The sequence below is a fragment of the Hipposideros armiger genome, unplaced genomic scaffold (assembly GCF_001890085.2).
Source record: "Hipposideros armiger isolate ML-2016 unplaced genomic scaffold, ASM189008v1 scaffold_470, whole genome shotgun sequence".
Lineage (NCBI taxonomy): Eukaryota > Metazoa > Chordata > Mammalia > Chiroptera > Hipposideridae > Hipposideros > Hipposideros armiger.
The window spans coordinates 544,131-571,669 of NW_017731820.1; the positions used below are offsets into that span (position 1 = coordinate 544,131).

The 27,539-nt window shown below is 42.9% G+C and overlaps 1 protein-coding gene across 1 annotated transcript in view; it reads left to right on the top strand.

The window, feature by feature from the left end:
- The window catches only part of CNTNAP2 (contactin associated protein 2), a gene marked incomplete at its 5' end in the record, with an annotated part of 1,134,943 nt that overhangs the window by 543,601 nt on the left and 563,803 nt on the right, over window positions 1–27,539 (top strand). The window contains one exon of the mRNA XM_019666439.1: window positions 20,667–20,786. Coding sequence (XP_019521984.1) covers window positions 20,667–20,786 — 120 coding nt within the window. The remainder of the gene's footprint in view (window positions 1–20,666; window positions 20,787–27,539) is intronic.

Genomic DNA, 27,539 nt, shown 5'->3' on the forward strand with positions numbered 1-27,539 from the left:
TTAAACACTATTTTTTGAAGAAAGAACCAACACTACAGCATATATGCAATCTCCTAGGTCTGTCCCTTCATGGCATCGACTTGGTGCTTTTTCTGCTGGGTGAATGACGTGCAAAGGTGATTTCCTCTAAGTTGCTGGGACACTGGCGTTCATACCCAACTGCCACAGAGGGGGAACAGCAGGACGAAATGGAGGAAGGGCCTGCATCATGTCAGCGTTTCTTCATCCATTCCTGAGAGAAAGTAACGCAGGCGTGCTGTTTCCCAAAGCTTGTCAAGAGCATTTGACACTAGTGAGAATTCTATTCTTCCTCTAAGATTTAAAATAATTTCCCAGAAATTTCTAACTTGCTAGAGTATTTCTCCTGCTAATGTGGCACTTTCGACGTTTTCTCCCTAAATAGCCCCTAAAGGCCCACGCTCAGCCTCCTTCTGCTTGGTTGGAGGAATTCTGACCGCAGAAGAGCCAGGGGCTGGGAGCCACACTTGCTGGTCCCTTCGGCTGGCGTCCCTGGAAGGCGTGGAAGCAACAGGCAGGAGACGATGTGACCAAGGGAGAGTTTCTCCTTGTATTTTATTTTTTCACATAGCAGATATCTTTCTACATAACATGTGTTTATACAAATTTAGGCTGAGAATGAGCGGTGTATCTTTGATATAGTCATATTTTCTAGGTCAAAGGAACAAAGCATATATGCTGACCAAAGCATTCTAAATGGCAAGTGGTACATGTGTGTGTGTGTGTGTCAGAGATAGAGAGAGAGAGAGAGAGAGAGAGAGAGAGAGAGAGAGAGAGAGAGAGAGAAGAATACAAGCCAACACTCAAAGCCCTTGAAATATATTCTAAGTGGATAAAACCGTGCGTGTGAAAGCAGAAGTGAGATTCTCGGCACCTTGGGGGAAGCAGAAGTGGCCAGGTATGCCTGAGCATGTGCCAGACTCTCACGTGATGCCGTTGGGTGGGGAGGCAGAAGCTGGTGATAAAAAAGACTTAAGTCTTTGAATTTTACCCTGGAAGGTCTTGATTGAATAGGACTGCACTTCTTAACAAGGCAAGATTATGTTAATAAGTTGTACAAGGGGAAAAAAGAAATTCTCTGTGACCGAGTTACTTCAGTAAACATGTATTTTAACAACATCAATTTGAGGTCTCTTTAATATTCCAATACATGCCTTGTTTCCCAAAATTATTTTTCAACAGAAACCTTTCTGTGGGGAGGGATCTGGGGGTTACAGGACCTCAAAGGACCAGCGTTCCCCAGAACATGCTTTAGAAAATGTCTCTGAAAGTCATTCCAGAGGCTCCCGGGTCCTCGCCATGGCTTTTCATCTAATTCACAGTGTGACTTTAGGCCACTCACTTCATTTCTTTGGGCTTTCCTTTTTCACTTGCAAACTAAGGTGGTAGAGAAAATTAGATCATCTCCGTGACCCGTTCCAGCACTAATGTTCTAGCAGGCTACGGAAAATATCCTATAATCAGCCTGTCTGGAATATAGATACAGAGCTCGAGGTAAGGTTTCACTCATGAGGATTAAATCAGTGACAAGTGGCATATTTAAGAAAAATATAATCGACTTGACTACTATAATAATGGTTCAGCGCACATGGCTGGAAGGAATGATTTCTAACAAGGTCATAATTTTAAAGGCTACTGTTCATTTTTGCCTCAATCATAAATAAGAGCACAGGCCCAGAGCGTACGGGTCAGTGTATTCTACGATGTGTTTTATTATGTGCTCACCAAATCAATTAGACTTCTTTCTGAGGCATCCTGCCACCTGTTGGCAGCTCAGCCGTAGCTCAGCTCGGGCCAGGAAGTGAACCGGCGACCCTGTTGCTCAGAGCTCACACTCTTGAGCGATCTCTTAACCAACTGAGCCACTCGACCGGCCCCAATTAGACTTTGCAATGAAAGTGAAAACCTCTTCGGGTTCAGGTATCGTAGCTGAAAGTAGTCTGACTGGTGAAGATAGAGGAACCCTTTGTTTATGAGACATCTTCTGCTCTCAACATGCTAGTGTGCTAAGAGAGAGAATGAAGGTGTTTCCAAAGAGCTTGTGAGTTGTTTTTTTTTTTTACTTTTGCTTGATATGTACTTGTATTTATCCCATTAAAATATAAACCATAAATTAAATATTTCCTATTATTTAGTCACCATTCACTGTTAAACCAATGGAATACAGTGGACTCCTGAGTTCCATGAATTATGCAACATAGGTATTTCTTTTCACATGTTAGAGCTCAGAAAATCAAGGTTCGGAAAATTTTGAGATCATACCCAAGGTTCTAAAAAGTAAAATGTTGCAAAATTGGAAATGCAGTTTAACTCTTATTGATATACTCTCCATTTGGGTACAGCATACATTTTCTAAATGTAACCACATATATAGTAACTTTTCTTAAAAAGAAATGTGTGTATACTGTATAAAAGTCCCCCCAATGATGCAAACTCTCATTGAGTTTTTAGAATACGTTCTAGGAGTCTTGTTATAAGACTATTGTTAGTTTTTTTGCTGTCAGAGGCCACATCATGTGACAGAATTAGTTATAATGGCCCGAATTTTCTCTGACCCTTTGGTGTCAGGTGAGACCAGGCACACACGTGAGTGAGTGGCAGGTGTTACCCACTAAGTATTAATATCTAGTCGCCTCATGAAGCCTTTTTCATGACAGGGAGTGGCTTTTGTTATAGTCTTGGTTCTCCCCAAAGCAGTTCCCGAAACTAGGCCTTGGCTGGAGGTGGATTGCTTGGGAGGTTATCCTGCAAAGCCCAAGTGAAGGAGTGGAGATGAGACAAGGATGGGAGGAAATGACAAAAAGCACATGGATAACTGAGGGACTGCTGTCATCAGCTGGGGCTCAGGCCCCCTGGACAGTCTCTGAGACACCTTTTGGTTCATGGGGCCGCTGGGCATTTACTCAGTGACTCAGTCCCCCACTGGCGCACGGTGGCCTCTGAGAAAACTTGCTCTCCACACTTTCAGGCTGCATTAGATGTGCCTGAGCAGGCTGCCTTGGAGCCTAGAAAGGCCTTTGGAGAGAGGCAGTACTTGAGTTGGGCAGCTGGCACACTTGAAATAGCCTCAGATGCAGCGGAACTCAGAGGTATGTTGAGAGGATAAAGGAAGAATACAATTAGGTTTCCTCACTTGCAGGCATCATGACCATAAGGCAAACTATGAATCAGGATCGTTTAGGTTGCCAGTGACGTAATATTCTGGGTGGGAAGGCCACGGTGATTGGCTTTCTAAGGATGCAGGTGGGAATCAAGGCAGAAAAAGGCCCAGAGAGAACCTGGGGCACCAAAGGCTCTGGTTCCATCTCTAATTCCGCTTCCCTCAGCGTGCCAGCTTCTCGTTCTTACACTCTTCACACACACACACACACACACACACACACACACACACACTCACACTCACACTCTCACACACACTCACACACACACTCACACACACACACACACTCTCACACACACTCACACATACACACTCACACTCAACTCACACACACACTCACACACTCACACACACACACTCACACTCAACTCACACACACACTCACACACTCACACACTCAACTCACACTCACACGCAACTCACACACACACTCACACACTCACACTCACACTCTCACACACACTCACACACACTCACACTCACACTCAACTCACACACACACTCACACACTCACACACTCAACTCACACTCACACTCAACTCACACACACACACTCACACACACTCACACACTCACACACACTCTCACACACACACACACTCACACTCACACACACTCACACACTCACACATACACCAGCTTTTTGTTTTCTTGTGCATCTCCCATGTGACTGCTCTACCCAGGACAAGACTGACCTCTCTTATACCAACAATTCTGTGTTCCTGGTGAAGGGACCCAGGCTGACCCACGTGAATGGGAATAGGGAGGAGCTGGAGCGTTAATTCCACGTGTAAACCCACTACGATGCCAATCAGAAAGGCTCAGTGCTGTACCAGATGACCACGTGAAGGGGCAGGAGGGAATTTCCTCTGTGCCTTTGTTGGGATGTTCATTGGATGAGCCCAGATAAGCAGAACAGCGCTAGGTCACAGATCTGAAACTGTCTTTCAGGATAGGACATGGAGTTATGTGTAAGAACATCATGCTCATCTCAAAATGGAAAGGAACTATGTCCATTTTAGACTCAAACAGGGCAGAAAACGGTGAGTGTATCAGCATCTTCCATGTCACGCTGTTGAGATTTCATAGACTGAGTTTAGTGGCACCATGTCACGAAATGTGAGACAGAGCACTCGGACCGCTTTTATACTCATGGTTCTCAGTGGAAAGGTCAGCCTTTTCTTTCCCAGTGCAAATAAAACTCAGCAGATATATTTGACGAATGGTCACATATGTCCTGATGACCCATTTTGGCTTTTCCAAGTGAACCCCAGCACATTATCACAGAATCCTTCCTTCCTCTCTCCCTCCACGCCTCCCTCCCTTCCTCCCATGGTTTGATCGTTCATTTATTCATCCTATGACCATGGTACAGACACTGCCACACACTCTACATAGGCAGTTGACACTGGCACAGGTCTCTGCCCTCTTGGATATAACCATTAGCCTGCAACACAAGCCTGTGGCTTTCTCAGAGAACTGTTCCCATCGCAACCTATTCCCGGAGCCCAGTGGCATTATTATATTTCTTAAATCAAGCTGTTCGGGTGAAATTACCAGCTTCTTCCAAAGCTGAGGCCAAGTAATCCAGGGAGTCAAGGTTTAATAAAAACAAAGCAAAGTATATGCGTATATTTTTCGCGTGTTAGGGATATGGGTTTCCATAAAATGAGAATTTGGTGCCTAGGCAGTTTTACTATTATCGATTTCAAGGAGGACATAAGTTTATTTGCTATCTACAGAGCATAAAATGCTGTATGCTGGATAGAAAGGTGTTTTTCTGACTATTTCCATAATGTTCTATAATGTTGCTGAACATGGAAAAATTATTTCAATCGCGAAGAAATTGTAGGACTCACCAAGCAGTGATAAGGTCCCTGTCTGATAAGAGTTTAGCTATCTCCCTTCCAATCAGTGTTAACGTACTTATTCAAGCAAGTCCAGAATGGTGTTCAGAATATTTAATGTATTATTAATGATAATGGGTTTGGCAGTGACAGATATCATTGGTGATGACAATAATAGTATTTAACTTTTGTGTCTAGCACCCGAATTCCTAAAGCAGTTTCTCATGTACCATCTCATTTGTTCCTCACAAGAACTCCAGGAGACAAAAACTTATCACTCTTATTTTACTGATGAATAAATGTGCTTAGGCTAAAAGAGTTTAAGTGATAAGCCCAAGACCACACAGACAATAATGGCAAAGCGACAGCTAGAAACCAGTTTATTTGGGGATGTTGTTTTGATCTTAAAAAAAAAAGAATTAAAAGTCACTTTACAACATTCTAATTCTTACTGTAACCTTATTGATAATAACATTAGTTTGTCTCTGTGCCTGAAATTCTAAAATGTTACTGAAAGTCACAAAAAAAATTCATGGCTTGATTATGTTTACATCCATGCCCTGCTTTTCTAGTTGAAGCCTTTGGGATAAATTCTTCCCAGAACCCACTTCCATAAACTTAGTGAAGATGAGAACGAGGAGTGAGCTGAAAGCACAGATGCTCGTTGTACACGTTTTTTTAGTGATGCAGAAATAAGATAAAAGTAAAATATTTGTAAGATGAATTAAGTTATTTTAAAGCCTGCTGACAAGTCAAAACGGAGATAACAGAAAAAGAAGATAACGTTCTTCAGCTTTAGGCTTAAAGGAATAAGCTTTAATTATTATCTTATTAAATCACACACCCTTTGCCCCATTCCCTCAGGAATACCAGGTAAAGGAAGCACTATTAAACTGGTAAATAGCTCTAATTACAGTCATAGTTATATTGGCTTCAGGTGTGCTAGTATTAATAGTAAAAGCATTTACTACAGACACAATAAGCATCAACTATCAATGCTAGTTCAACTGATTGCATAGTTATATGTTATAGTATGTGTATTATATGATATATATTATATATTATTATACAGTTATATTGCAACTAGCATCATCCCCTTTCCTTTTTATTACCACTGACAGAAGAAGAAATAGAGATTCAGAGAACCTCATAACACAGCTTTTATGTTAGCCCGTTATTTGGTGGTTTAAGAGATCAGCGTTGCCCTTCACTTTCTAGCTTATAGAATTATACTTTTTTTTTCCCATCAACATGGGGCTCAACCTGAATTTTAGGCACCGTGGACGCCAGTAGTCATCAACCGGGGTTGTTTTGACCACCCAGGAGACACTGGCAACATCTGGAAACATTTGTGGTTGTCACATTTGGAAGGGGTGGGCACTGCTGGCAACTAGTTGGTGGGACGGGGTCAGTGATGCTGAAAACAGCCTTCCGATCACCACGGACAAAGACCTTTCCAGCCCAAAATATCAGCGGTGCTGAGGTTGAGAAGCCCTGGTATAAGAGCCTATATGACTGAATAATAATGGAAGTTTTTATTTAAACCTCTTGGTATGGTACCATTTAGAATTGTATTTATTACGAAGTCACAGAAGACACAGCTCCATTTCATCTGGTCCAGGCCTCCTTAGGGTACAGAAAAATGAGCCAGGAGGACCCTTTCAAAGAACACAGATAGGGCAGCCATGCTGTTCTGAATGCTAAAAGGCTGTTCAGGCTGATGGGCTTGCTGTGAAGTGGCTGACAGACACCTCTGACAGTTCCCACGAAAATGACTGAAACCTGGGTCTCGCGGATATGCAAAACCTGTGGCTGTCATATGAATTAAACCTTTATTTCAGAGATCGGATTTTTAAAGTTTAAAGTGCAGACAAGGCGCGTCCAGGTGGAGACGGACTAGGAATGAAAATTTCAGAGGGCAGTGTGATACCAAGTGCTAACTCATTCTGACAGCCACAGCCAAGGTGACGCGCGTTGGTGATAAGAGTTTAGCCCTGTCACCCTCGCCCTGAAATGTGGATGCCTGTTCTGAGTTCCTCCTGCCGCGCAGCTCTCCCCATCACTGAAGTGGATTTTCGCAGATTTGGGACACACAGACCATGACTGGGCATGTCCCCTCAGTCACAGACTCGAGTGGCAGCAGCAGCTCCCTGCCTGCAGTGCCCCTCCAACCTCTCAGCACCCCGACCTGACAGCTGGCCCTTTAGTAAATATCCAAGGCTTGCTACGCACTGACCTGCAGCTCCATAAAGCTCTGATGACAACAGGTGGTCAGCATCGGCCTTAAAATCAACTAGTGAAGAAGAAGGCATTTGAGGTCACAGTGGAGAATATTTAGAGCTAGAAAATCGAGTCAGAAAGGCAAGTTTGAGTCTGGAGCAAATGGCTGGGCTTCTGCATGTCCCCTACGGCGTTGGGGCTTTTGTTTCCTGGGCTGTGAAGTGAGGAACTGGGCAGGGTAACCTGGAAGGCTAAGACTGCCTCCAAGTTCAGTATTCTACCATTTCTAAATGGAAGAAGGAATTGAAAATTCCTCAAATCCAAGATTGCTGCTGGGAAATTATTGTTTGATTTCTTTGGTGTCTTTGCTTGTGGGTAAAGGGTGTTTTGTACTTCCCCTGAAGTTCTCCTCTTACGAGTGGTAATAGAGGGAAATAGTTTCAGATTGCTTAATGTCTTTTGTTCCTTTGTGTCTCTGTGTAGGACTTTCTCGCCAGTTAGCCCAAAGCATCCACCTGTGGGTGGGGGATGGAGAAGAAAGGAGGGCTGAGAGGGTTACAATAAAAATGCGGAAAGCAAGAAGAAGCGAATGATATTCACCGTCTGTCAGCAGAAGTAGGCTTTCCAGTATCCAGCAATGTACTGTGAAAAGCTTACAGACAGGCTTTGCCAAGAAAAAAAAGAAAAAAAAAAGGATTTTCTAAATTCCTTTATCTTCAAGGCATTTACTCTATCAAGAGGCAGCCCTGGTAGCCTTGATGATAGCATTTCAAAGAAAGGAAGGTGTCATGTAGCCAGACAGGAAAAGGACGAGGGAAACCTGCACATTACTCAGCTCAGTCCAGGAAGAGACAGATGTCTGAAAATCTGAGCATTTATATGATTCAGTAAGGCTGGAACTGGGCTACCTACAATAACTTCTTAAATTATGACATTTTACTAAGTTTAAAAGATTAGACTAAAATTTCATGCTCCTTTTTTCAGCATTCTTAAAAATCAGTTACTCCTTTAAAATGTCTTTCCAATTTCTTCTTCATCTAAATATATTTATTCATGTATATTTTCATTCATTTTCTTATTCAGCAAATATTTACCAAGCATTCACCACGCACAGGGTCCTGAGAATGTAGCAGCGAGGACGCACCCACGATGTCCCTGCCCTCAGGGGACCTCCTTTCTAGGTGGAGAGAAACAAAATACGCAGGCGCTAAATGACTCTCAGGTACGTTAGGAAAAAAAGCAGACAGGCGCCCTCATGCTCCTCCATCAGGGCTGAGCCCTCTGGCTTCGCACCGTCTCTGAGTCCCTCCGTCTCTGCCTGTGGACAGGTTCCTGGACGTCTGTCCGGTCGTTGTCACATCCTGGTTTCCAGACCTCATCCTGCCTGTTGCTCCCTCCCAGGCCTGGAGTTCGGGCTCCAACTCCTTATCACAATTCCTGGACATGGGGTCTCCCCTCCACCCACACTGTCCCCTCTAAAATCACGTTAAAAGCCCATTAACATACCAGTTCTCCGTCCCCATCCAGGAATACACACTGTTCCCTCTTCTTTTCCCTATCTTCTTAAATTTCAGCTCTTTTAAGATCCAACCAGTTTTCTGCATGCCTTGTTCCATTAAAAACCCCACCCACACTCATCATTTTTTAAATGTATAAATATACATGTAAATATACATAGAGAGATATACAAGTGTGTGTATATATATATATTTTTTCCCATAGTGATGAATTAAATTTACTTTCATTATCCTAGTAAGCATTCACAAGCAAAAAGCTATGAATAAATATTTATGCTGACAGCTCTGATTAAATCATAAAAGAAAAGAAATTCAAAAATTAAATTCAAACCCAAGGACATAACTGATTAATTCTGAAGGATCAGTATTAATTTATCGTGACGCATGTAGTTTAACCAAAACAAAGTATCTACTCTCACTGTAAAGTTGGTGCTTGCCACTGTCACACATGTTCTCCAGAAGATGTCATAGCAAGACCTTATTTACGTACAGAGGCCATCTCTGCCACTGTTTAAGTGCATCTTTTAACAGCTGCTATAGGTCCCCACTAAAGAAATCTCTGATACAAACACAGGGCAGGCACTGCTTCCTTACAGGGCGGTGATATAGACCATGTGGAATGTCCAATCAATTGAAAACTAGAAACATTTTCACAGAAATGTATGCACCTCTTACAATATGTTTTCAGCTGCCAGGGGTCCAGAGATCTTTGTTACACACTTTGGCCTGACTTAGGAGTTTATGCTTTGAATCTGCAAATGAATGCTATAAAACACTGGCGGACAGGAAGGACAGTTTTTAACATTTATTCTCTTTTCCTCGGAGCGCCTAACGCTGCATGTAGCACATGCTAGATACTAACAAAAGATTTCTAGAAACATTTTTTTCTATTTCTTTCGTTATTTCCTCTGATCTCAGTTTCAAGAAGTTCATTTGCAGATAGACCTCTCATAAATCTCCCAGGAAAGTGAGTTAGTGGTTATGTTTGGATTTTGATTTTCTGGACAAATATTTACAGGAGCCCCATAAGACCTTTCAACAGACAGCTCCTCAAAGTGAAGAAAGTCAAATTTAAGACAAAAGAGATGAAGCAATGACCAGCATAATAAAATCAACATCAAGATGGCCTAAAGGTCAAGCGGTGGTTTAAGGATGCGGAGTACAATGTGCTGATTGACCAATGAAAGTTTCCTCGTTGCAGACAATTATTGGAAGGGCACGTCTTTTTCAGACCATTTACAACTAACTGTCTCCTGCAATGATAGTGGCTGTGTTCGTAAGTCATTAAAAGAGAAATTGCCTCCCTAGCTTTGAAATTTTCATAGAGAAACCTGTATTTTGATGTTTTCAGGGGAAAATAGAGTAAAATCAAATTCACCGGTCGTCTTCTGAAAGGGCTGATGTCACCTCTGCGCCAGTTTTTCCTGGATATCGTAATTATTTTTTTCCTACGTAGTTGTATCAACTAACAACTTCACAGTTCATGAAGGGAATGTAGTTTTCCTTCTTTAATTGTCCTCTGTGACTGTCTTCTTTTTCAACGGGTGCATTGATAACAGACTGACAGAATGCTCACGGATTTATTTTCATTCTTCTGGGTGGTAATCGCCCCAGACTCCCCTCCCCCACCCCCACCCCTCTCCAGCTATCAGCCTGCAATTGGGTTTTAAAAGCTCCTAACTGGTCCTTGTGGTGTGCCTTAGTAGTATGCTTTTACTCTAGGGTAGCTGGGAAGTCCCTAACCTAAATGCCCCCCTTCGTCTGTATGCCCCAGTGCCTGAAATGCACTTGTGATGAACAAGAGCACTTTGCCTTCCTCATGCAGCCTTTTAAAAAAGGCCCAAGGAAAGTGGTCGGGGGACTGGCCACATCCCGATGTGAATTAGCTTATCAGCTCTCTTACCTCTGTGGCAAATACTAGGGATGTAAGCGAAGAGCTGAGGATCTCTTAGGGGTCAGGGGTGTTAACCTGGGGAGAAGGGAAGAATTGTTTTGGAGGGAAATATGCCAACCATGGAGGAGTGCCCTGGGGCGGCATTACAGGGCAATAGGAGATAATTGAGAACTGCTTTGTAAATAGGGTTAGTCCTGCTTATAAGTAACTGATAATCAAAGCATTTAAGGACTCCTTATATGTTCATGAGAATTAAATCTTAAGCTAGTTTTCAAGAATCATGCAATTAAATTGAAAATAGTCCATTTCAGGAGAGAGGAGTATGTGTAACCAATACTTTTTCTGAGTAACCAAAGGAAAGAATTAGGACCCATGGTGTACTAAGGTATAGGGTTCTGATTCCCGCTCAGTGTAAGAACTTTGGAACAATTAGAACTCTCAAACTAGTCTGTTTTCTTCCAAGATAGCGAGCGGTGTCTCAATAGAACTGCTTCTACCGAGGCCAAATGATGTCAGCTTTGGGTTTAGTGTTGATTTTAGGTTACCTAGGACGTTCCTTCTATTTAAGAATGACTATAAATGAGGTCTGAATTGCTAAGCCAATACGTTTTCTAAGGCATTAAAAGAAAAAAATATATACACATGTCAAAAAATAAAAGCTGAGTTCCCATTCATCTTTAGTACTCTACATCTTTTTTGTTTCCAGAGTAATGGGCCTGGGGACGATAACGACTCACATAATAATAGTTAGTAATTACATAAAGTTCAGTAAGTTCAAGGCTCTCTAAATGTTCACTCACAAAACTCCCACCTCCATTCTACGGACAAGGGACCTGAGCCCAGCAGGTTAAGTCATGTGCTTGTTTACCGAGCGCATGAACCGGGGAGCCAGCCGAGTCCGGCTATTCGAACACCAGAGTTCAGGACTCATAATGACGCTGCCCACTCGCTAGCCCCCTGTTGAGAAGCCACTAGGATACTCTTGGAATATTATTGGATGACGAAGCAAACTGAGATTCTCGAATACTGCACTGTGATACGTTTTACCCGTCATCATAACCTTTCCATCTGAACAGACCAGGAAAGTAAATCAAATGTCAGAACAGCCTTCATAGCCAACGACAACTGCTTGTATGATTCCAATATAGAAACAGTATCAACTTCCAGCTGCAATCAAATAGACTTTAAGATCAAGTCAACGCCCCCCCCACACACACTTTTTTTTTCACATAGCATTCACCATGTTTTAGGGAACCACAAGCCACAGAATCACTGACTTGCAGAATTTGGGAGCTGGAAGAGATCTTAGGGGTTGTCCATTCCTTCCTTCTCATTACAGACATGAGGATACTCACTTCAGCTGAGAAGAGTCTATATCCAAACCATACAGGACCTTATAACAGGTCTTCCTGATTCCACTGTTAGCACGCTCATGTCCAGTCTTCATAGCACAGCCAAAGGGAATTCCTAATACAACTTGACCATCTCATCCTGCTGTTTAAACTCCTTCCATTACTCATTCCTCTCAGGCCGAGTCAATGTCTTGAAGTTATAGCACCAGCGCTTTGAAGAACTGGCCCCGATTGATTCTAGCCTCAGCTCCGCCTACCTGCTCACCTTGAACTCTGGACTCCGGTCACTCTGAAAGCCCTTCAGGACCTCCCGCCCCACCTCTGCCCCCAGCGTCACGCTCCGGCCTCTGTGCCTTCCCTTGTCCTCCTCCTCTGCTTTTGCAGCCCTTCCCCTTCCCCTACTGGCTGCCTCCACTTTATCCTTCTGACAGCAAAAATACCTCCTAAGGGAAGATGACTCCAAACACCCAGTATAAACACGTCTGCCTGTATTGCTTCCCAGCTCATAACATATCAAGAGTAATTTTATTTCTGTGTGGACAAGAAGTGCAATTAGAATTTGCACACCAGTAGCATGATATCCCAAATAATAACACAGTAAGGATTCATAGGTTATACAAAGGGAAACCAACAAGTCAATGAAACAAAGCATCTTGGGATCACTTGGTGAGGGTAGCATGTGGTGACAGCATAATCCAATGATTGATGTGGGTAATTATGAAACCTGAGTCAGCAAGAAATCGCAATTATATTTAATGCAGTATGATTAAGGAAGCAGAAAAGTGTGCAGTAACTTTTAGAATGATTTTCACTGAAAATGTTTAAGATAAAATGAGCTTTAGTGCTTAAAGGAAGGGAAACAGTTCATTTATGTTAGGGTTTGTATGATGTGGAGGGAATGTGAAAACAGATAGGAGACCCAAGGTCTATGTAGTAGTTGGCACTAAGTGAGTGAGTGTCTTTGGGTAAGACATATGACATACTCTCAGAGCTGGAAAGATACAGTTGTTAAGAACAGAGACCACGGGCTCAAATTCAGCCCTGGCTTCATCACTTTCAAACTACATAGCCGTCCATTATTTTGATCTCGCTGAGCCTCAGTTTCCTTATTCGTAACATGGAAAGAATATACACCTCAGGGATTACCATGAAAACATGGCATATTACATGCAGTACACTCAGCGAAGGATATGACGCCTCCTAAGAACTCAAGTAGCTGTTGTTCTTATAATTATGATGATTATTTACAATGAGGGAGAGAGATTAGATGATGCCAAGGTCTCTTCAAGCTCTAAAATTCTATAGTTCTATGAACAGCTCATTGCCAAATGATGTCAGATAAAGGAGGTCTCACTGTATATTGGGCAAGAAATCAATATGGCCAATTTTCAATTGTGCACAGTAAGGGAAGGTGAGCAGAGCAAGAATTACTCACCACGTTGGTTACACTCGATATATTCCTATTTGACCATGGATGCATAGAACTTTTTAAAAGAGTATTTTCTATCCTTCTCATCTTTCATTTAATGATTACAATGAGTTTGGCCTTTCCATGTTTGCCAAGGGGAAAGAAATGGAACGATGCTAGCTGTATAGATGGCATCTCACTTAATCACTAGCGATTTAGATAAAATCATCAGCAACTGGTTGGGTAATAGAAAAATAAAGCGGGGATAATACAGTTGGGGCCCAGATAATGGACACGCCTGTGATCGAGAAACACCATTACGCCATCTCACAGAGCTTTTCCAGAATTTCTGGTAACTCAAGTTCCTATGTGCCTTGAAACCCTAAGAGTGAAAAAAATGACTCTTAAGTGTTTTCCCCACGGGTATCTTAATTTTGAAAATGGCCTTACCACAGACACGATGTCTAATGACAGTTCCATGGCACCATGACTGCAGCCCAAAACTGTAGCAGTCTAATTATCTACCCTCTCATTTATCATTTGAGAGTGCTTTCCCACCTACCGCACCCTTCATCATTTAAACTAGATAGATATCTTTTTCCTCTTTTTTAAAAGAAGAATTTGTTCAGTGGGACATTTAAACTATTCAGAGGTAAATAGCACCCCCAAAGCAGATAAGCCTTCTCCCCAGTCCAGTCTTACGGCAGAGACAGAGAACTGAGGATGAGCCCTCAGAAAACAGGTCCCCCTACAGGCCAGGAGGACCCAGGAGAGGAGTGGCCAGAGAGGCGCGAGCCGGCAGACAGCAGAAGGGCGCAGACGCTGAGACCAGGACGAGTTTCAGTGAGGAGCAGGCCAACAGTGACCACATCTCCTAAAATCCCAGAGAATGAGGACTTAGTGGAAGCCAGGGTAGACATCAGTGGCCTTCTTGAAAGTGAGGCAGAAGCAGTAACTCCCTGGCTGGAGGAGGTTAAGGTGTTAAGTGGTGAAAAAGCTCCCCAGATTGGATTGTTAAAGAGGACGAGAGGGCAGCATGCGTATTCCCTTTTCCTCTCTCGTCACCCGAAATAGAGGAGACCGGTGCAGATTAACAGACAGAGAAGATGGAGCCAATGGAAAAGAGAGAAGGAACATGATCTTAAATGATATAAGGACTGGCAGAGAGTCACACAGCCTTGGGAAGGAGCAACAAGGGGAGTCCTCCTCTTCCCCCTCCTGGCAAACTCCTATTCATCCCTTAAAACTCAGCTTGAAGCCAATTCACAAACGAAGCCTTCCAGACTCTCCTAAGCCAACTTAGCCAATCCCTTATCTAAAGTCTCCTGGTGCTCTGTTTGTATCTCTTTTATAACACTTAGAAAAGTATTCATGATTTTCTCTCTCAATATGTGTGCCCCATGTATTAGATAGCAAACTCTGCAAAGCCTGGATCTGTGATTCATTCTTTTTTTTTTTTCAGTTTCTAGTACAAAGCACAGCACTAGATCTAGTATCACATTAGTAGATACTAATAAATTAATTTGCAGTAGGAAAGGGAAAAAGACCTGTTTAGTGCAGAGTTACATTGAAGGAGGGGAATGTTGGCTCTAACACATCTTGAGTCAAAGTTCTGATTCTTCAGTTATTGAAACACAGTGAGAATGAGAGTGAGAAGGTCACAGATAGGAATGAGGGACTAAGTAGATGGAGCAAAAGCCAACATAGGCAACCTCGGTCAGACCCGAGCAAGTCATCAATTGGGCTACTGAGCTCCATTGTAGAGACCTACTAAAATGGGGAAGGCTGTGTTTGTAGTATGCCCATTTGGTTTTACAGGGTTTTTTTATTTTCCCCCCTCCTTGTAGTCTTCTATAACCTGACAATAATCATGAAGAAAATACAAGTAGAGCTTGTCATGAAATGCAGGGCAATTTGCTGTTCTGTAGAGTCAAGAATGGATGTTGACATCATTAAACAGTATGGCAGCCATGATGGCATGGAGACAAGGAGTCGTAGTTTTGTGGCTGGCTTTGCAAAAGTGCGGATTCTAATTTACAGTCGAGCCGTGGAGCCAATGTAAAGACTGACTGAAGAGTCAAACAAAAGGCAAAAGTGGGCTGGGAATGGGGAAGGGTGAGAGCAGAAATGAAATAATTAATGTAGATTTTACTCTCATTTCCAAAACAAATTTTGAAGAGCTTCTCAAGGACAAGAACTACAAGCTGTTATTTTTTTTTTCAACAGGAAAGCAAAACTTTGTTTTCTTCTAAATCACCTTTTTCCCTGAGAACAGGCAAGAGAACCCATTAGAGGATGATAATAAATAACATCTCATATAGACATTGCACTCATGGAAAGATCACAACGTAATAGTAGCATGCAGAATATTTGTTTGTAAACCCACACTCTGTCTCCCACCATCACTTGTTGTGTGCCAACAATGAGATAACAGTTCCTAGGGGAAATGATGCAGTTTACCCAGGGCATTTATTCAAGCCTGAAAAAAAATTATCCAGAGAGACAGGGAACATATGAGGTTAATGTTTAAGTGTTAATGAGGACTTAGTTATGATCAAGCTTATATGGCGCTAATTAAAAATAATTGCACAGTCCTAGAATTAGGGAGCTTTCACAGGGGATGGACTCAAGGTCAGTGCTGCCTCTCTCAGTTTCCATCGGCTGGCTATACCTCAGTCATTACCTCAACAGGAATAATGAGATTCTGAGAAAACTAGTTTCTCCCACCAGGAGCATGAGGGCCTGATGGAGATCAGAAAGTCAATTTCGTAGTTTCAAATGAGAAAGGTCTCTTTCCAGTGGAGAGACTTGTCTTTTAAAGATGGATTAAGGTCAGAAGGTTGCTTAGTTATTAGGAGGGATCAGAATAAGGAGAGTCCCAGAGGCCGTCATATTTTCAGTACCTCCACCCGGAGAGGCCCCAGGCCCTTTGCAAGAGCTGAGAACTACTATTTTGCTCTTTCTGGTACAGGCACAGTTGCCATGAAAAGGCGTCTTTATTAATTCAAGGGTAGAGTCTCCAGTAAACTGTCTCCCTTTGAAGCATCTTGTCACCTGATCCCTACAGCAAGTCTGTAGTAAGTATGTGGTCACCTCCAATATTAAAAACCAGGAAACTATTGCTACCGAAGTGTGATGTTACAGCATTTATTAGCAAATAATCTATAAAGTTATTGTATGCTTATTTCCAGGCCGTAAAGCCACAAACATTTATTATTTCTTGTAACTTTACAGCTCAGCTGTGCAGTTCTCTAGAGCTGGACTTGTCGGAGCTGATCTTGATTAGTCTTGCTCTCGCATCTGCAGTCAGCTAACAGGTTGTCTGAGGGCTCGGATGGCTTACCACAGGTCTCATGGTTGCTGGCTATCACCCCAATAAATCTAGTGCTCATCTGACACCCTCCATAATTGTTACAACGTTAGTTCCTTTCCTTGTAATACTACCATTTAAAAAGTCACCCAAACCCGCTCCCTAAATGTGTTGCCGTTCCCCACCCTCCCCTCCCCTTGGGAGTAGCACCTTCTTCACTCTCTGCCTGAAATCTGTCCATTCCTGGATGGATGCTGCATTTCCCAGCATGCCTTGGGCCTGTCACACATCTTTGCTCCTAAACCCCCTGCTCTCCCCTGCCTGTGCGTCGGCAGTCCCTCAGAGGCCCCATGCCATGTCTGCACTGAGCAGAGGCAGCTCTTCTCCCTCGTTGTCCTCAGGTGGGGCTGTGAAGGCAGACAGAGCGTGTGCTTCTACCATGCTCATAGTCTCAAAGGCCGTATAGAGCTTTATTGTCCAGTACAAACATGTGACTTTGTGCTTCTGTCTAGTACTTCTTTTGTTAACCTAATGTACACTGGGAGTACATTAGATGTTTAGCAAAATTTGTTCTTAACGTCTGTCAGTCCTAGTATACTGGGTTGTCGGAAAAGTCATGACATATTGTTTGTGTTTTTCATTGCAAAAATGCATCATGACTTTCCCGACAACCCAATATTTATGTAGCTGTGATAGGCAGAATAACGCCTCACCCACCCCTGCCAGCTGCCTGCTCACAGGCTCCTAAACCGTGGAGGCTGTGATGTGCTCCCTTCTGTGGCACAGGGACTTTATGGTTAAGGTGAGGGCCTTCACATGATGTGATTCTGTGTTATCTGGGTGGACCTAATGTAACCCAAAGGCCCCTTACCACAGAGAGAGGTGACAACGAAAGCAGAGAATCAGAGTGCTGGAGTGTGAGAACGACCCCACCAGACACCGCTGCCTTTCAAGATGGAGAAATGGGACACGGAGCCAGGGGATGCAGGTGGACTCGGGGAGCTGGAAAAGGCAAGGAAAAACAATGGATTTTCAAAAGGAGTACAGCACTGCCTACACCTTTCAGTTTAGCCCAGTGGAACCCAGTCCAGGCTTCTGACCTCTAGAACTGTTAAGATAATGATAAATTCGTGCTGTTTTAATTCACTAAGTGTTGCTTATTTGTTACAGCAGCCACACAAAACTATACAGTAGTACTTTGCCATTTTCCACTGCGCCTAACACGAAGTTACACAGACAACGTTCATTGTTTAAAGAAAATGATTTGCATTCCCCTAATAGCTAGTGACGACGTTGAGAATTTTTTTTTCAAATATCTGTTTGGCCATTTTTTGTCTTTTTGGGAGAAGGGTCTGTTCAGATCCTCTGTCCATTTTTTAATTGGATTGTTTGGTTTTTGTTATTGTTGAGTTGTATGAGTTCTTTATATACTTTGAATATTAGCCCCTTATCGGAGGCGTTGTTCGCAAATATCTTCTCCCATTCGGTTGGTTGCCTCTTTGTTTTGTTGATGGTTTCTCTCGCTGTGCAAAAGCTTTCTAGTTTGATATAGTCCCATTCATTTATGTTTGCTTTTACTTCCCTTGCCTTTGAGGTCAACTTAATAAAATCCTCTCTGAACCCAAGGTCCATAAGTTTAGCACCTATGCATTCTTCTATGCAATTTATTGTTACAGGTCTTATGTTTAGGTCTTTGGTCCATTTTGAGTTGATTTTGGTACATGGTGACAGCAGTCTAGTTTCATTCTTTTGCACATGGCTTTCCAATTTCCCCAGCACCATTTAGTAAAGAGGTTTTCTTTTCTCCATTGTATGTTTTTGGCTCCTTTGTCAAAAACCCATATATATATGGGTTTATTTCTGAGTTCTCAATCCTTTTCCATTGGTCTGTGTGTCTCTTTTTCTGCCAATACCATGCTGTTTTGATTGTCGCTTTGTAGTATAAATTGAAGTCAGGGAGTGTGATACCTCCAGTCTTGTTCCTTTTTCTTAGGATTGCTTTGGCTATTCGGGGTCTTTTGTGGTTCCATTCAACCTGATGATTTTTTTGTTCTATTTCTTTAAAAAAATGCCATTGGGATTTTGATGGAGATTGCATTAAATCTATATATTGCTTTGGGTAATATGGTCATTTTAACTATGTTGATTCTTTTTTTTTTATTACTTTCAGATGTATAAAACAATGTAATAGTTAGACATTTACACCCCTCACAAATTGATAACCCCCTCCCCCAATCTACTACCCCTCTGACATCGTTTTTTAGCTGTTACAATTCCACTGACTCTATTCCCTGTGCTGTACTCCAAATCCTGTGACCATGTGTGTGTGTGTGTGTGTGTGTGTGTGTGTGTGTGTGTGTGTATAAAATTATAGTTGAAGTTCAACATTATTCAGCTTCAGCTTCAGGTGTACAGTGCAGTGGTCAGGCATCTACACCCTCCATGAAGTGATGAAGTGGTCTTTCTAATAAGACAAGTGCCCATCTGACACCCTACAAAATCTTTGCAACTTTATTGATTATATTCCTCAAACTGTCTTTCATATCCCCATGGCAATATTGTGGCTACTGGTTTGTACTTTCTAATCCCTTTCTTCTGATCCATGAACACAGGGTATCTTTCCATTTCTTTCTGTCTTCTTCAATTTCTTTTAATAATGTCTTATAGTTTTTAGTGTATAGGTCATTCACATCCTTTGTTAAAGTTTATTCCTAGGTACAGTAATACCTTGGTTTGCGAGCATAATTCGTTCCGAAAACAAACTACTCGTATTACAAGACATCGCTCGTTTACCACGTTAAAATGTATTAGAAATGTTTGCTCGTCTTGCAGAACACTCGCAAACCACGTTACTCACAATCCAAGGTTTTACTGTATTTTGTTCTTTTTGTTGCAATTACAAAAGGAATTGGGTTTTTGTGGGATTTTTATTTTTCATTTATTTTTCTGAAATTTTATCGTTAGCATCTAGGAACACAATGGATTTTTGTACATTGATTTTGTATCCTCAAGTGCACTGTACCAAAAGACTCCACTACTTATATATCAGAGGGATTCTTACGAAAAATAGTTCTTGGCTTTGTAAAGAGCTCTTTCAGATTCATCATAGGTGTCAGTGTGGAGCTGTTTGAAAAAGCTTTCACAGTATTTTAGGGTTCCACTTTGTACCGCCGAAAACAGGTGCAGCCTCTGTGAGAAGAAAATGTGTCAAGAGCATGGAAACAAAGGGGAAAACAATGAAAGAGAGCCTATAATTTAATTACATTGATGTCAGCTTTCTACACAAACTAGCTTTGATATAGTTAAAGCACCTGTCACAAAGTGAAGCAGGGACATTGTCTTTCCTTCTTCCCGGAATAAAGGAAGGTTAGAAATTCCATGCTATTTGAGTGAAACTTATACTATCTATGCAAAAAAGTGTGTGTGTGTGTGTGTGTGTGTGTGTGTGTGTGTGTGTGTGTTTGTGTGTGTATGTGTGTATGTGTCAGACACAGGGACAGAAACAAACAGAGAGAGAAAGAGCGTTTCCTCTTGTCTCTTAGTTGGTAGCCCAACAGAGCAGCCAATATTCATGGCCTTTTTGAAATAACATCCCTTACAGTAAGAAGATGGTATCTATAAACTATAGATTAAATATTTGTTCAATGATCATGAGCCCCAATGCAACAAACATTACAGTTATTTACAATGTATTGATTGTTTTAGACTTTTTCCCAGCCAGAGAGTCATCGCAGGAACTTGCGCTTTGCTTGTTATACATCAGAAATGCTTATAGCGTAAGAACCAAATCATGAATTGAAACGCAGAGAAAAAGAATGCTTATTCTAGCAAGAAGACACGCTCCTCGATAGTAGTTTGCTGAGATTTGATGTGTTACTGGGGCATTTACCTGGGGAGTCATTTATTTTGCACTGTGCTCATCTAGGCTATTTTGTTCCAGCTATCTATGAGCCTTCCTGTGAAGCGTACAAACACCTAGGCCAGACGTCCAATTACTACTGGATAGACCCTGATGGCAGCGGACCGCTGGGACCTCTGAAAGTTTACTGCAACATGACAGGTAACTAACTGTGCCGTATTTATGTCTGGTGAACACTGCCCTTCTCAATGTTGAAAACAAGTAGTACCACTGGCGTTTGTTTCTTCTGTGCTGTATTTTTATCATAACAATCAATAAGCTTAATATCATTAGGGTGAATGGTGAAATGTAGTTTGAAAGCAATTATACCTTCCAAAATGGCACTTTTTAGAAAAATCTACCTTCTGACTACAACAGTGAAAAATTAGCCTTTAAAAAAGAAAAACAATCAACATGTAGGGGAAAACCCAGAAAGTGAACGCAAGGTTGAAGTCCACAGAAAGAAAGGGCCCATGAAGCAGCCCCCACGAGTGGGCGAGACGGGAGAAATACAGCATCACTCAGTTGTCCACGCTGCTAGAGGAAGCTCATAGAACACCCCAGAGCCCGCTTCCTCATAGTTATAGCACGAGGCCCCTCTGGGTGCTGCAATCCCCTTCCGGCAGTAGTAAAACCTACCTGCAGCTTTCATGAACTTGGCCTGAGGTTTCCCACTTGGGAAGAGAGCCTAGCTTCTCCTCACTTCCCTATTGAGTTCCAGGACTATGGGATGAGCCTGTGGGCTCCTGCAAACTCCCACAGCTCTGTAAGATGTACAGCTCTCTGAGGGCGCATTTGCCGTCAGACACTCGGTACCCTCCAAAACCCTGGAGGGGTGTGGGAGGCAGGCCCTGTTGAGTGGCTGCATGAGAGGCTCAGCATTTGCCGTGAGCTGCTGAGGGATATGATGATAAGGACAGTGATGGCGTGATGCCACCGATGTTGGCTACCACACAGATTGTTTGCCATGTGTCAGGTCCCCTGAGAAACCCTTCACTCAGGATATGGCGCTGTTAATCACCAGATGTATAATCTTGGGCACCTCATTAAGTTTATTAAACTCAATAAGCCTCCATATGTTTGTCTATGAAATAGGTTAATAATAATATCTTCCTTGTAGCATTGTTATATGAAGGAAATAAGATTCTGCATCGGGTTCTTTGCATATTATCTGACACCTAGTAAATTTTCAGTGAAGGTTACCAGGAGTAGGGTATTATTATTTTTTTTAAGGATTATTGAGTTAAAAACTTGCTTATGTCATTCAGACAAGATTCAGATTCAATTATGTTTGAGGCCAGAGGGTCTTAAATCTGGATAAGCTTCAGAATCATTTATGGAGTCTTTTGGGGTTTTTTGGGGTTTTTGGTTGTTATTGTTGTTGTCTTCTTTTCTCTACAAACCGGTTGGCTCCACCCATGGAAACATTGATTCCGTAGGTGTGAAGTGGGACTAGGATTGTGCAACTAGAACTGAGAGCCCTAAATGGCTCTAGAGGCAAGCAGACCCCTGTGGGGAGCTTCCGACAGCAGCAGGAAACCAGGCAGGGTGCAGAACAGAGGGGAGAGAATGATGAAGACATGAGTATAGGGTGGAAAGTGCATAGCGAACATGGCAAATGGCAGCTGTCACCTCAAAAATCTCCTCCCAAGCCAAGAACTCTAAGGCTGCCCCTGAGAAGGAATTTACTTACCAGAAAGCTAGATTGAGGAGCTCATTGATCGTTGGGCTTGTCGCTGTTCTCAGGGGCGTTCTTGTTCACTTCCGTTTTCGTCTTCCTTGAAGCAAAGTATAGTCTATGAGAAATCAGTTTAATCTATAAGAATCTTGATTTTTGTTTCAAGGAAACTATTAACCTCAAGGGAAATCAGGGCAGCCTAACTGGGTTTGGGCAATTAAGAAATTATTTCCCTATATGCGTTGCAGAGGAGAATTAGAAAACACAACAAAACCGTAATGAATACAGCCTTTATGTGAAGAAGGGCTGGTTTACTTTCAGGCGCGTGTACCTTCTATAAATTGATGCCTTCACTCAGAAACACGGATCTCCTCCTCAGCAGTACCTCCTGTAACGAGTATGACCCCAGTTTAGCCCAATACTCTAGGTGCAGCCTAAGCAGTGAGACTACAGGACAGCTCCCTATCGTGAGAATATGTTTCTTCTGTCACTCGGGACACTTATGCACATCAGTGCGTCAGGAACTCATGAAGGCCAGCAGGCACTAGGTGGCCTTTTGCCACCCATCAACCCTTCCTTCATCTGGAAGGAACGTGAACTTGGCGTCATTAGCAGAGCATGGAACCACACAGCTCGACGCGGGCTCTTCCCTTCCTACGGGATGTATGTTGAAGAAACGGAAGACCTGACAGCATGAGCTAGTCTATGAAGTCTTGCTATGTCATCCTGTGTCACCAGACATTGTACACGCACCTTATTTTATGGCATTTCAATGAAAGAATAGAGCTGTCACACTTCTCAGTGACCCAAACGTGATTGGGTGCTTCTCATTGTTGAATAAATTACCTGTTTCAAAAATGGAAGCTAGCCGTCCTCTCTGGGGAGGAAGCAGTATTGTGGCAGTGATCAGTCACTTAATACAGGAGTGTTTGCCACTGTATAGACTTAGTGAAAATTTTAAGAAAGGGGACCTCACTGCAGCTAATTCCTGATATAAATTTGGGTAGAAACTAAAGAGAATAGAGCATTCAAGTGTACCTCTAGGGTCCTTTTTCTAGGTTTTCTTTTTTCGTTTATACATTCACTGTGTGCCAGGAACTGTGCCATGTGAGAATAAATGGGTTTGGTAAAGGCCCTCACGGTATTCACAATAACAGTGAAAACAAGCATTAAAAAGAAACCACACCAGTAATTCTTCTATAAAGAAAAATAATGGAATTGTGAGGAGCAATTTATTTTGGATGGGGGATTTAGGAAAGACCTCACTAAGGAAGCCATGTTTGAGCCAAAATATAAAGTATGAAAAGAGGCAAGGCCCTCAGACAGGCGAGGATGGGAGATGCAGCCTGTTGACTAACACCCTAAGGCTTGACAGAGACCCTTTCCTTGCAAGGACCTGAAGCCCGAATCACTGGAACATAATGAGACTAAAGAGGGTCTTAAAATGAAGTGGGGAGAGAGGCAGGGGCCAGAGCAGTGGAGGCAGGGAGGACGGCAGTGAAGCCAAAAGGTTTGGGGTTTTATTTTTTCAATTATGTTTCAGGGCGGTGGGTGGGAATTGATGGACAGCTTTAAAGCTGGGCATTGGGAGTCTCGATTGAAACTACCATGTGGGGTGCCCCGTGGGAAGGCACTGGGACCAGTTCTGAAGCTACTGCAACAGGCCAGGGAGGAGGCGATGCTTCCTTGGACCAGGGTGGTAACAGTTTAAATGACAAGAAAGAGATGGGGTTTTGATCTGTTTTGAAGGTAGTAGCCTCAGGATTGGTGACAGATTAGAGACGCATGGTTAAGGACAGTTATCAAGACTCCGACCTGAATATCTGGGTTGAATAACTAGGTGGATCTCAGTGTCATCCGGGAGATGTGGAAAATTCAGGGAGGAACAGATTTAGAGGCATTTCAAGAATTCAGTTTTGACCCAGTTGATCATGAGGCGCCATATGCCACCTAAATTGGGAAGCAGATTTTGCAGTTGGATTAGCCCCCAGAAGGATGTTTGGGTTAGCGATATAAAGGTGCTAATTGTTAGCAGATAAAGAGATGAGAGATGATGACATCACTTAGGGGACAACGGAAACAGGAATGAGCTCTTAGGAACTCAACAGAGATCAGATTTCTGGTGACGACATGGTCTGGAAGTGGGGAGGAGAATGGCATTGAGAGGAGGTAGAGGAAGGTGTCTGAGAGCGTTTGGGGGAAGAATAGGGCATCCGTGTGGAAGCCAAAGTGACTTCTTGGGTCCTAAAGGATGATAAAAAAGATTTTGGGGGATGGAGAGTGACTCTGAGTCAGTGCAAACATCTGTTATGTGAGGCAGGGTACCGGAAGTTAGCCAAGTCACAGCAGGCGGGATGCAGAGGACATGGCATGGCCAGAAGTGATGCGCCTCCCAAAGGACCTGTTCAGCAACTCTGGGGACCCATGGAACGGGCAGCAAACCTAAACTCAGGGACCAGCCAAATCCGCCCAGGAGCTGAGCCTTCAAGAACAAGTGGGTGTTTAGGAGACCTAAAAACGGAGAGAAGGAAAAATAGATCCACTTATAAAATGTTTTGCATTGGATGAAAAGCAGTTGAAACTCGATCCTTAGGGGACGGCAGGCAATTGATGATATTGCAATTTTAAAGCACAGCTCAGGCAGCAGGGAGTAGGACTCTCCAAAGGAGACGCGACATAAAGCAGGCAGACCAGTTAGAAAGCCCAGGAGTTGATACTGAGACCTCAGGCGGTGGCCCTCAGGAACGGGGAGGATGGGTGTGGCGGGGCTTTAGGAAATTGAGTCGGCCAGACTGGCTGGTGAGAGAGGAGTTGAAATGCCATGGAGGACCCCATGAGACGGGGCACAGAGGAGCAGGGACAGGTTAGAAAAGCCCAGGACTCTCTGTTGTCAGCAGAGCCTGGAACTCAGCCTGGCAGAGCTGTGCTGTGGGCAGATACTGTCCAAACCCCCCGCAGGCCTTCGACACCTCAATTCATCTCTTTGTCTCCTTTTCCTCGAAGTGTAGGAATAGGAATGAGTTGATCTCTATGCTGCCTTCCATATAAAACAAACAAAAAAATTTCTATTATTACCATGGAACATGAAAGAAAAATATCACTACTTACAGCCAAACAATTTAGAGACGAAATCCTCTTGCCTCAAAGAAGCTTGGATTTACTCATTCTGTGGCCAAGTTTGACATAAATTGGCACTCTTCATTTTTTTCATAAGGCAGCTCCTCTGCTATGCCATTCTTTTGACTGTCTACGGTTCAGAGCTGTATTGCTGGGAGTCTAGGGGGTGCCCTGAATGACAGAGCATTTTGTGGGCTGTGCACTTGACATTGAGCAGAGGAAATATTCAGTGAATCCTTTGTCGAAGAATTCATCATTCTATGCAAGTCAGAGCCTGGTTTCCTTTTTTAGACCTCAGGGCACATTATGAAATGTGGCCTTTGTCATTGTCTCCTTCCTTCTCCATTTTTGTCATCTCCCTGAATATTCGGTATTATTATACATATACAGAGGGGGCCAAAACAATGTATACACATTTTAAGAAAGGAAAAAACTGTATTAAAATTGTAATACTCCATATATACCGATAACAAAAGATGAATACAGGTCATGTGCATACATTTTTTTTGGCACCCCCGGTATATTTTTAATGCATGTGTATTATCCTATATGTCTAATTACCTCTTTCAATTGTATATTTTTCTAACATTTCAGCTTCTTATTTCCTTAAGATATTTACTATCATCTCCTCCTAGAAACCTTGAACGTTTATATTTAAAGCAGTGGTTCTCAACCTTCCTAATGCCACGACCCCTTAATACAGTTCCTCATGTTGTGGTGACCCCCAACCATACAATTATTTTCGTTGCTACTCTATAACTGTAACTTTGCTACTGTGATGAATCGTAATGTAAATATCTTTTTGTTTTCCGATGGTCTTAGGCGACCCCTGTGAAAGGGTCGTTCGACCTCCAAAGGGGTCGCGACCCATAGGTTGAGAACCGCTGATTTAACGCTTCATTTATAATAGTTCTTTCTGCCCAGTGATTAATAAAATAGTAAATGAAGCTAGATCCAGCCATTATCCTTGGAAACTTACTGCTTATCCCTAAATCAAAAACAATGTTTTTCTTAATATCCTATTGTCTAATTCACATTCTTTATAACTCTCTTTGCATTCATACTTAATTTTTAAAAATTTAAGTAAGCATCTTTGCTGTATAGCATGTGAAGTTTAAAATCCAAACTAGGAACACCTCCTGCTTGCTTTCTAGCATGAGTTTTGTAGTTTTATCAAAAAGCCATTAAGCTTGTTTACATAATTTGTGCTTTATAAAGCCCTGGGATTTAGCTGATCAAATTCTATTATCCTCTGTAATGGTAAAAGCTGTTCATGCCTTTTTAATCTAATATTTATGGGAGTGTGTAACTCAAGCCCCTAAGCACTTGCACTCAGTAATGTCATTTTATTTATTATGATGCTTCTCAGAAGTCTCAGCGTGGCAGTGCGGGCCAGCAAAATGGGTCACTGGGGAGGGGCGGGTGCCCTTGGGTTCAGTTGGAAGGTGTCATGGACTTACGTTCCCCACTCCTCCCCGCCACTGCCCCCAATAGAGCGAAGTGGTTCCTCCCTGTCGTCTTCATTTCCTTTGCAGCTCTCCATAACACTTATTTCTTACCTCCCAGTGTCCTCGGGTCAGGAGTCTGGCACAGGTTAGGTTCTTGACTGCCCAGGGTCTCACAGGCTGAATGAAGGGGCCCGCAAGGCTGTGCTTTCATCAGAGGCTTGGAACCCTCTTCTGTCGTCATTCAGTAGCTGACAGGGTTCAGCTCCTTGCGGTTTGAAGACTGACAGCTCCGTTGTCTTGCTGGCTTTTCGCTGGTCCGAGTTCCTAGAAGCTGCCCCCAGGTCCCCAGCCAGGACTCACTCACAGCATGGCAGTGAGAGGACCTCCGACCTCTAGACAACCTTTCAAGGGCTTTCTGATGAGGTCATGCCCACCCAGAATGATTACTGTTTGATTGCCTCAAGTCAGCTGATCAGGAACCTTACTTACATCTGCCAGATGGCTTCACCTTTACCAGACAGGGTAACCTGATCACCACGGTGATCCCTCATCCACATTCCAGGAGTGGGGGTTCGGGGGTACGCCAGGCAGCAGGGGTCCCAGGGGCCATCTTTCTATCCTACTTGTCGCGCCTACCTGTGTGCTTCTGTAAATGAGTCCTAATCCCACCTA